Consider the following 11,374-nt stretch of genomic DNA (forward strand, 5'->3'; position numbering starts at 1 on the left):
AAAATGTGTTATATCTCTATTATGAAGATAAATAATATAAAAGTTGTAAAAAAAATGATTTATCAAATTCCCTATCCTTATAATTTTTTTAGGGATGATGAACCGTGAATTCTTATATTTAGAGATTACTGTAGTATCCCTAAATAATAAAATAATATATTTTCTCTTTTATGGTTAACAATGATTATTTAAATATATATGAATAAGTAATTAAATAGTTGAGATGGTTGAAAAGTTGGTTGTTTTAATGAATATTTAAATAATATATGGATAAGGATAAGGAAGCCGATGTAGAATAATTTATATTTTAATTCTCTAAAATAGGGATATTATTATTTTATATTATTTTTAGGGATACAAGATAGGGAAGCTGGTACAAATGCCCTTATCCACACAATATAGCGTAATTTGAACCTATAGGGTTGGGTTACTATTTTATTTTAATATATATATATATATGACTAACACTAATATTAAACTAAAATAATGTGAGTTTCAAATTTATGAAACATACTTTGAAGGTGCAGTTGGCTTTCTAAATGCAAAAGAAGATGAAAAAAATAGTTAACTTATCAATTATTACAATTCAATCATTTTAAATGAAGGTTTTACAACAAATAATAAGATTATAATAAGGAATTATTTTTAATAATATACTATTTAAACAAAATCTATATCAAACTAATTATACTATATTTCAATAATGTCAAGCATTTTTTATAATGTATAGATTAATATTTATAATATATTATAACCTAAATTGAATTGAAATAAAAGTAAATAAATATTGTATTTAAACCTCGTGATAACAAAAATAAATAAACACCACTATTATGGGCAACTAAGGACAAGATTAGACTTGCATTGACTTTAATATCTCTAATGTTATAAAAAAAAATATGTCATTATAATTGATATTCAACCGAATCTCGTTCTAACAAAAAAGTAAAACTTTTAACCTACATGCCTAGGGCGGTACAAACAAATCGAAAAGGTAATAATTATGATCGATAATCGATTTTATTTTACTTGTTTATCGGTTAATCAATTTTAATAGTTTTGATTAAACGGTTTATTACTGATTAAATCGTTCGATTTTCGGTTGAACTATTAAACTAACGGTGGTTAGTAAATTGATAATAATTTAATTATATATTTATATTTTATTATTTATATTCAATTTTTTTTAATATTAGATATATTATAAATAATATTTAATAATTTATATATATTAATTAATTTTAAATTATAATTTATATAAAATTATTTTTTTAATTATAATTTATATATTTATTAATTAAAAAATAAAAACTTTTCAAATATAAATAATTATATATATATATATATTATTGGTACACTAATATAATATATTATGTTATAATAATAATAATAATAATATAATAGTATGTCACTAAAATTATTTAATAAATTTAATACTTAATTTAAAAAATTAAATTATTGAATAGACTAAAACCAGAAAAAAACAGATAGAAGTAATATTAATATCCGATTTATAAATTAAGAAGTAAAATTGAACTGCCAGGATGAAGACCCCAGTATATTTTTTTAAGTAACAAAAAAATGTTCATAAAATTATTGTTATTAAATTGAAATATTTACTAACACTGTAGCCCAATTGAGTAATAAATAGTTGTTATCCACCTTTATCTTTATTTTTGGACACTTTATATCAACCAATTAATAATTATCTTTTCACATAAATATAATCATTATTTTTAATATAAATTGTTAACGGATTTCAGCCTTAATATTTACTGATAACTATAAAAACTTTAATTATAAAACTATTTTAAAATTACTTATTTACATTCTATAATTATCTATATATTAATTGTTATTACCGTACTTAATACATATTGACTCAATTCATTCCACATTCTCAAATAAATTCACACAAATATATAAATTAATAAAAAATAGCTTGACTCAATTATCAATAATTAAATATATATAAATATATATATATATATATATAATATAGTTCAACAACGATCTCTATTTTAAAAAAAAAAAACAAATACTATATTTTATTATTAAATTCTGTATTTATCTATTTAGTTTCAATTTAAGGAACCTTAATTCTTTGTTAAAACTTTTTGAGATGTATTTTACTTTATCATCTAATCAATTTGTGTTTTGTCTAACTATTTATCATTTTTTTTATATAGATTTTTGTTAGGCAATATATTTTTTATTTTCAGTATACCTTTTCCTAATATATATTTTCTTGTGGAACAAAAAAATATAAAACTAATTTAAAATAAAATTAAACTAAATAATTTATAAATGTTAAACATGTAATAAAATTAATAATATGATTGACATTTTATAATTATTAATTACCCTAGTATTGAATATTGTTATTATTTAATATATAATATTTATAAAAAGTTTAATACTTATTAGTTCAATAAATTTAGACAGGATGAACTAAATGAGAAGACAAAGTAGAAACTGCAGAAGAAGAATGAAGGAAAACGCAAATCGCAGAAATATCATCAACCGCAAACCCTCTCCTTTTGCGTTTCCACGCGTTCGCCGCAAATTTCGTCAAACGCTTCGCCGCCTTAGACTTATCCGCCGTCGAAGATACAATCTCCACCGCTTCTTGATTCGTAACAACATCCCAAACCTTAACAAAAACAAAAAAACAATCATAAACATTAACTAAACAATGAAAAAATCAAAGATTGTTAATTTAACTACTAACCCCATCTGTAGCAAGAATGATAAACTGATCATTAATAGTAATCCTTCTTTGTATAACTTGAGGTAATGAAATAAGTCCAAATTCTTTAATAGAGAAATCGCCAAACGCTCTAGACATAGCTAATCCCGGCGATTCAATATCCGGTCTCCATACACGATGAACACCCGGTTCATCATCTAAACAGAAAACTCGTCCATTACATTCAATTATCCTTTCATTCTTTTCATTTATCACATCCGGCGAACGAACCGGCGTCTTCTCTGGCGATTTTTCACTCCGGCATCCCGACTTCTACTTTCTTCTTTCGCTCGAAAATGGTAAGACACTTCTCATTCTTTAATATTTCAGTTTCAGAATCGTCCGCCTTCGTGTTCATTTCGTAATATTTTCTTTTCAGGCTGGTGTTTCAGGTAAATCTCCATGCAAGGCCCCAAGATCTCCAAGGACAAGGTAAATAAGACATCTTCTATTTTAGAATCGTAGGGTTAGGGTTTTGCGGTTAGGGTGAGGGTTTTGCAGTTAGGGTTAGGGTTTTGTGGTTAGGGTTAGGGTATTGCTGCATTATGGTTCTCGAAACAAAGTTTTCGTGACCCGAAAGTATGATTTAATTGTGTTTGGTTGAATTATGGGTCCCGAAAACTAAAATTATTGTGTATTTGCTGAATTTAGGGACCCGAAATAGGCTGTTATGGGTCCCGAAAGTGGGATAACTTCATGTTTGGCTGAATTTAGGGTCCCTAAAACTAAAATTATTGTGTATTTGCTGAATTTCGGGACCCGAAATAGGCTGTTATTGGTCCCAAAAGTGGGATAACTTCATGTTTGGCTGAATTTAGGGTCCCGAAAGTGTGATTTCGAGACCCGAAATAGGCTGTTATGGGTCCCGAAAGTGGGATAACTTCATGTTTGGCTGAATTTAGGGTCCCGAAAGTGTGATTTTGGGACCCGAAATGATAGGTATAAGGTCCCGAAAGTGTGGTTTCGGGACCCGAAATGATAGGTTTCGGGACCTGAAAGTTGGATTACTTAATGTTTGGCTGAATTTAGGGTCCCGAAAGTGTGTTTCGGGACCCGAAATGGATGGTTTCGGGACCCGAAATGGTGTTTCAGGACCCGAAATGGGTGGTTTCGGGACCCGAAATGGGTGGTTTCGGGACCTGAAAGGGTGCTTCGGGACCCGAAATGGATGGTTTCGGGACCCAAATTGCTTCATTTAAGTGATTATTTGCTTCATGGCTTTTAAATGTTTATCATTTGTTGTTGTAGGGCAAATAAACGTAAAAGTATTGTCCAAGAATCAGCTCCCGAACCAGCTCCCAATGCAGCTCCGAAAGCAGCTTCCAAAGCAGTTCCCAAATCCCCTAGAGCAACAGCTCCCAAAGCAGCCCCCCACAACTTATTTTTAACTAGGACATCGTCTAGTGGCCTTTTCAATCTTCTTCAAATGCTGTCTAAGGAACAAAAAGATTTTGTGAAGTCAATAGGCTTTGGCGCTCTACTTTCATTATCGTTTTCAAAATGCCCCGGGGAGATCTCTCGTTATCTAGTTAGAAAGTTTGACTGCAATAAATGTTCATTCACCCTAGAGAATGGCGAGGAAGTGAAAATCAAAGAAGAGGACGTTCATATGGTATTGGGTCTCCCCAGAGGGAAGCTGGATATTCTAGAATATCAGAATAACGAGATTGATGACAAGTTGAAGGCATTTAGGACTCGATGGGGTAACCCCGATAATGGCGCTCCTTTAGCGACTGTTATGCCGTTCAAAATCATTGAGAACAAAGCTGCTGACAACAATTTCAAGATAGACTTCGTATTATTTGTTGTCAGTTGCTTTCTCTGGTGTGATCACCTAGGTAACCTATCCAGATATATCTCATTTCTATTATTTTCAATTGCATGACAACAAATTTGTATTGTTAAATAATCCTCAAATATGTTTTTTTCATTTGCAGGTATAGAATTCTGAAATCTATTTCAGATGTTGACAATATCAAGAAGTTCAATTGGTGCAAATTTGTACTTGAAGGATTAGTTCAATCATGCGCAAAAGTGAAGAAGAATGAAAAACGACATTTCCAAGGACCACATACGTTCTTTATCGTAAGTTATCACTAATTCATTTTCATGTTTTCAAAAATATTTAGTTTTAACATATGTATGTTTTCAGCTATGCTACGTGTATAGGGTGAGCAACCCTGAACTGGGAGGAGTTACTGAGCGACGATTTCCTATACTGTCATGTTGGAATGACACAACGTTGAAGTTTAGGCTGGATATAGAGTTTGATAATGGAGGATTCGGACGTGGAAGCGTTCTGGGACGCATTCCACTACCCGGGATGTGGGAGGAGAGCGACGACGAGGATAATGATTTCAGAGAGAACGAGGAGGATGATATTGATGGGGTGTCTCAGACCCAAAGGCGGCGGCAGCAGCAGCAACAGAACCTAGGAATAGGTCACCACCTCTGAACACAGCTCCGGATGAGGTCGGAATAACTTTTACAGAGAATTTGGTGTGCGTTACGAAATGTACAGTGATGCTTGAAAAAGCCATGAGAAAAATGGAATCTTTAAGTTCAGGCTGGGATGCAACGCCATTGTATGACAACGCCATGCATATCATTTACAGAGCAATGGACAAGAATAAACTTTTCAGGGATGCCATGCATAAATACTTCAAGGATCAAACACCTTCTGAAGCACAGTGTGACAAAGATGCTGCTGCTCAAAATGAGGGTGGTCTTGATGAGGCCGCTGACAAGGAGGTGGGTCTTGATGAGGCCGGTGACAAGGAGCCTGCTCAAAATGACGGTGGTCTTGATGAGGTCGCTGACAAGGAGGTGGGTCTTGATGAGGCCGGTGACAAGGAGGCTGCTGCTCAAAATGATGAGGGGTGTCACACTGAGGACGATGGAAAAGAGGTGCCTCCAAGAAAAAGAAGGAAAAATCTCGTGCGACAAATGAAAGTTCCAGCACACCTTAAATCTCCATATATGACGCAGGACAAGCCGAAGAACTTCGAGTCTGCCCAAATTCATGAAGTTGGACATGATTTGCTGGTTCAAAAAGAGGGTGGTGAAGAAGTTCCTCTATCGATGTTTAAAGGAAGAAAATTTGTCATTAAAAAACCTAAAAAATATCCCCTCGAAGTCATGAAAATTTCATCACGCCTTCAATGTCAATATTTGATGCAGAACAAGAAAATAAATAAAGTTTTCTTCGATTTTGTCAATATAGGTTACCGGGATGAGGTCGTTTTGGGATTCGTTTTTGACAATAAAGCTGATGAGGATGCGAGGTAAATCAATCTTTCTTAGTTGATGTTGGTTATGAAACCCTATTGGGTGAAAGAGGATATGCAGAAACGTTTTAATTTTTTTTTTCTCTCTCTCCTAGCTGGTAAGGCCACGTAAGATTCGTGGCCTTGCTTTCGCTAACCCTTCGTTGGGTTTATCATACCTCTTTTATTATTAAATTCTGTATTTATCTACTTAGTTTCAATTTAAGGAACCTTAATTCTTAGTTAAAACTTTTTGAGATGTATTTTACTTTATCTTCTAATCAATTTGTGTTTTGTCTAACTATTTATCATTTTTTGTATATAGATTTTTGTTAGGCAATATATTTTTTATTTTCAGTATACCTTTTCCTAATATATATTTTCTTGTGGAACAAAAAGTATATAAAATTAATTTAAAATAAAATTAAACTAAATAATTTATAAATGTTAAACATGTAATAAAATTAATAATATGATTGACATTTTATAATTATTAATTACTCTAATATTGAATATTGTTATTATTTAATATATAATATTTATAAAAAGCTTAATACTTATTAGTTCAATAAATTTAGACAGGATGAACTAAATGAGAAGACAAAGTAGAAATTGCAGAAGAAGAATGAAGGAAAACGCAAATCGCAGAAATATCATCAACCGCAAACCCTCTCCTTTTGCGTTTCCACGCGTTCGCGGCAAATTTCGTCAAACGCTTCGCCGCCTTAGACTTATCCGCCGTCGAAGATACAATCTCCACCGCTTCTTGATTCGAAACAACATCCCAAACCTTAACAAAAACAAAAAAAACAATCATAAACATTAACTAAACAATGAAAAAATCAAAAGATTGTTAATTAATTTAATTACTAACCCCATCTGTAGCAAGAATGATAAACTGATCATTAATAGTAATCCTTCTTTGTATAACTTGAGGTAATGAAATAAGTCCAAATTCTTTAATAGAGAAATCGCCAAACGCTCTAGACATAGCTAATCCCGGCGATTCAATATCCGGTCGCCATACACGATGAACACCCGGTTCATCATCTAAACAGAAAACTCGTCCATTACATTCAATTATCCTTTCTGTTTCCTCTATAAGATGTGGTTTAAAATCCATGGTGAGTTGAACGCCGATCAATCTCCCGTCGTCTGATATTGATCCTAAAACTGCCCGTGAATCGCCAACGTTTGCGATGAAAATTTCTTCACCCTGTCTTACAATTGTAAGTCCGGTTGTTCCACTGTTGAAAGTATCTATTTTCTTGTGTGATTTAAGGTCTAGATCTATGGCCGCGAATGTTTTTATGTAGGATTGTTTCCATATGTTGAAATTACAAACCCTTTTCTCTGAATCATCAATCGAAGAAGAAGAAGACTCGGCTGCTAATGTTTCTTGCCAATTGGATAATAATGATAAAGCTATCGTCTTTTTCACTCTCTTCGCTACATAGTGACCCCATGGACCATGCCCATCAAAAATCCCACAAAATATTCTATCATCTTCTTCTCCACAGCCAAATCCCTGTAAAGATATAAACCAAACAGTGTTCATAGTCAAAATTTTAAACAAAACAAGGTCTGAGAGTAAGACCTACCTCCCAAACAATGCAACTATCTTGATTAACACCCTTTTCGCCTCTTCTAGAGAAAACAGATGTAAAATTATTTGACCCTTCAACGCTAACAAAGCCAGAAGTCTCCAAAATCAACTCGCCGGCGCCGGCGCCGTGACTCTGGGCTTTCTTCATCGATAAAGATGTGGCTAATCCATTGAACATAGATGAAAAGTGACCCATCTCTCTGTTTTAGTTACAGACAAACAGAAAGATTGAAATTTTCTTACTAAAAAACCCACTTTTGATATATACCCATATTTTGGAATACTAAAAAAGTGATTTGGAAAAGGGGAAGTGGGTAGAACCTTGATTATTTTCCGGCGACTTTGAGTCGGAGATACTATGCCGGTGCCGGTGCCGGAGAAGATGAAAAGGAAACCGATGATTCAAGTGGGGAAACTATTGTATTTATATACACAAAGATGGGAGAGAATGCTCTGTATTTGTGCTTAAAAAAACGTGACTTTTTAATCTAGTAATCGTTAACGTGTATTTTTTCAATTACTGTTTTCTCCTTGTTAACTGTTCGCTTTACCAATAAGTCTAAGCTTAAAAGCAAGGGTAGTTTAGTAAAGATACTGTTTAATTACAATCATAATCATTTTTAAAATCATCCAAAATAGGTTAAATTTAATTATTATTACAATCCCAAAAAAATCTAGATTTGAATTATGATACAATGTATTAATTATTGTAATTTTTATGTATATTTTAGTTTTACCTTTACAAAAAAGACATGATTTTTTTTTTAAATTAATGTGATTAGTTAAGTTAATAATTAAATATATATAAAAAAAAGTAAGATTAGAACTCAAAACAAAGCTTAAAGTTTGCTTTATTTTGAGAATAAACATTTTTCTTAAATTTTGTCATATTATATGATATGATATAATGAATGATAAGTAGAATGTAAAAAATAAATTGAAGGAATATAAATATGTATTTGGATAATACTAACTCTCTAAAATTTAAATATATAAATCTTTCAATTGTATTATTTTTATTTAGTTATTTAGACTTTATAATAAAATATCATTTTATGACCGAGTACGTTTGCTTCTTAAATGAACATGACAGTTATCTCAATACTATCATCATAATAAAATATTTACAAGATATATATAAACAAGTTTTATTTAAACAAAAGTCAAGAGGAGTTTATCTCATACCCCTTTTCTTGTTTTGATTAATGTTATAAGATAAAAATATAGGTAATTCTTTTAATTATTATTATTTTTATTGGTTAAAAGTAGGTATTATTCAAAATGCATCACATCATACTGATCCAAAATACTTATAAAAAATATATTTTATTATTATATACTAATACACATTAAATAAGTTAGATCTAAAACATGGTCTCACCATTTTTTTTTCCTATATACTCAAATATATTAGGAACCAATTATTAGCATTAATAATTACATAAGTAATTAAGATAATTAACTTATAAGTCTAGACTTGTTTATTTGGAAAGAGGTTAGGTAAAAAAAATTATGTGAACAACATTGTATGTTATTAATTAATTAATTAATTAATAATCATATACTTAATGCCCAAAATTAACTATGATTAATGTTAGGTTAATTGTGTCATTACTTTAATCATGTCAACACATATCAACCGTATCCTACTTTTTAATTAATTTATTATTTTTTTAATAATAAATTGAAATCATATTCCAACAAAAGCTAACCCTGATCAATAAACTAAAAGAATTAGATTCACATCTTAAGCTGATGTGGGATTTGCTTTGACCAGTGAATAAAAAATATATATTAATAAATTGTAATATACTGAAATTTACATATACATGATTATTTTAATTTGTCTTACAAATAATTATATTAATATAAAATTATAAACTGAATTTGTATTCGTAGAGTTGAATATTTATATTATAATTGCCATAATTATTTGTTGAGATACAAATTTGTATAGAGAGTCAACTTTTAATGACATTATTTGAGGGTTCAATTTTAATATTTATAACATTTGAAGTTTTTTCCTACAGAATTTCAGTCAACTATATTTGATTATTTAAGATAAAGAAACACGAATTTCTTCTTCATTATTCGTTTACTGCTAGTGATTTATTTAGTAAAAATAATATGATTAAAATATTAAAGTTAGTACGTCAAATTATCCAATTCAAAGTTCGAGTTCAATAGAAAATAGTTTCAATTCTAGTCACAAATAATAATTAGTCCTATTATAATTTGTTTTGATATCATTACATATGAGCAAATATTAAAAATGCTAGAAGATGAGTAAAAAAAATAAAAAAGTGAAAAGTATATATTTTCAAATGTTCAAATAAGAAATGAAATATACTAAGTTTTTTTAGATGATTATATCTATAAAATAAAAGGGTCCAAAAATAATAGTACTAAATAAATTATAAATTAGGTAGAACTTGATTTTCTTGATAAGAACATATAAGTGTATAATAATAGTTCTAATATAGTAAATGTCCCTAAGAATTGGCAAAGCCCAATTTGTATACAAATTGACAAAATTGGAATAAAGCTGACCTTTTTCGGCCTAACAATAAATAATGCTTGTTCAATCTAAAGTCAATAATGCTACATTTGTTTAGTTAAGTTTGGAATTATAATATAATAAATATCTATTTGAACTGAACAAATATATATATTGAATTATAATTCCATTCATTCATGTGTTTGAAAGACTTAAAAAAAATGTAATTATTGACAAATTAAGAACATTGGGTGAAAGAAATTTGAGAATTTTGTAGAACAGACATGCAAGGATGATCATCCTGTATTTTTTTTGTATTGGCATAAGTATATATATATATATATATATATAAGTGTGTGTATGTGAAATTAAATAAAATTGTAATTTCAATTTCAACAAATGAAATCAAACAGATTAAGGGCTTGATTGATTCTGTTATTTTGAATTAAATTTAGATATTTTTAGAAAGAAAGAAATCATAATTTAAATAATTCCATATTGCTGTTACTTATGAAGAAATTATTTGGGTTGTAAATTAAATTTTATTCCAAATTTACATTTTTGATTTCACATTTAGGATTTTATTTTATTTATGTCCATAATAATCATAATTCAAACTAATTAATGATTGAATAAGTAATTATTAAAATAATGAATTTATTTGTATAAAAAATCAATATGTCCTAAACATATTCAACAAATTACAAAAAACAAATTCAAGTGTTGATAATTCAAATATGGAATTATTTTAAGCCAATTTGTGGCTTGAATTTGTATTAGGATTTTTCTTATCCACCCTTCAGCATAATAACTTTTTTTATCAACTCATTATTTAGTATCATATATTTTATTATTTTTTTTAAAAAAATATATGAATTCATTCTTCATTCAAGAGTAATTCATTTAAAAAAATCTATAATTTTACTAAAAAATATTAAAATTTGAGGATTAGATCACTCCCTTTAAACTTTATATAGAAAAAAAAATCACTTAAATTCTTTGTATTTTTATTTTATATTTGTATAATTAAATCTGATTTTATTTAATTTTTTATTAATCAACATACTAAAATAATTTTTATTTATAAAATATATATTATTTCAAAATAATTCAATATTTATTCTAATATTTTTTTTTAAGTTCTCTATTCATCCATTAATAACCATACACGTGGCGAGAATAGTCTAAATTATGAATTTGTAATCATCGTATTCGTCAGATTCCATTTCAATTATCTTGGGCCCACATAGCCTACA

General features: G+C 29.2%; 1 protein-coding gene across 3 annotated transcripts; it reads right to left on the reverse strand.

Moving 5' to 3' along the window:
- Window positions 1–2,407: 2,407 nt before the first annotated feature.
- LOC124931143 (probable protein phosphatase 2C 73) lies at window positions 2,408–8,050 on the reverse strand. Of its 3 annotated transcripts, XM_047471539.1 has the most exons (4): window positions 7,943–8,050; window positions 7,617–7,821; window positions 6,890–7,543; window positions 6,534–6,805 (listed from the first exon to the last, which is right to left on the reverse strand). In XM_047471539.1, exons 2-4 carry the CDS (start codon window positions 7,815–7,817, stop codon window positions 6,590–6,592), a joined length of 1,071 nt encoding a protein of 356 aa, XP_047327495.1. In that variant the 5' UTR covers window positions 7,818–7,821; window positions 7,943–8,050; the 3' UTR covers window positions 6,534–6,589. The 3 variants fall into 3 exon arrangements, with proteins under 3 accessions (XP_047327496.1, XP_047327495.1, XP_047327494.1); XM_047471540.1 differs by lacking the exons at window positions 6,534–6,805; window positions 7,943–8,050 and adding an exon at window positions 2,408–2,653 and having other exon boundaries at window positions 7,617–7,923; XM_047471538.1 differs by lacking the exon at window positions 7,943–8,050 and having other exon boundaries at window positions 7,617–7,916.
- Window positions 8,051–11,374: the final 3,324 nt, after the last annotated feature.

This window comes from Impatiens glandulifera, chromosome 3, assembly GCF_907164915.1.
Source record: "Impatiens glandulifera chromosome 3, dImpGla2.1, whole genome shotgun sequence".
Taxonomy (NCBI): Eukaryota; Viridiplantae; Streptophyta; class Magnoliopsida; order Ericales; family Balsaminaceae; genus Impatiens; species Impatiens glandulifera.

Excerpts from the sequence above, each read along its gene's own strand:
- LOC124931143 (XM_047471540.1), bottom strand. The coding sequence starts at position 7,817 with ATGGGTCACTTTTCATCTATGTTCAATGGATTAGCCACATCTTTATCG. Across the intron at positions 7,544-7,616 it reads ATAGTTGCATTGTTTGGGAG|GGATTTGGCTGTGGAGAAGA; the intron begins GTAGGTCTTACT and ends ATATCTTTACAG. Across the intron at positions 2,654-6,889 it reads TCATTCTTGCTACAGATGGG|GTTTGGGATGTTGTTACGAA; the intron begins GTTAGTAATTAA and ends GTTTTTGTTAAG.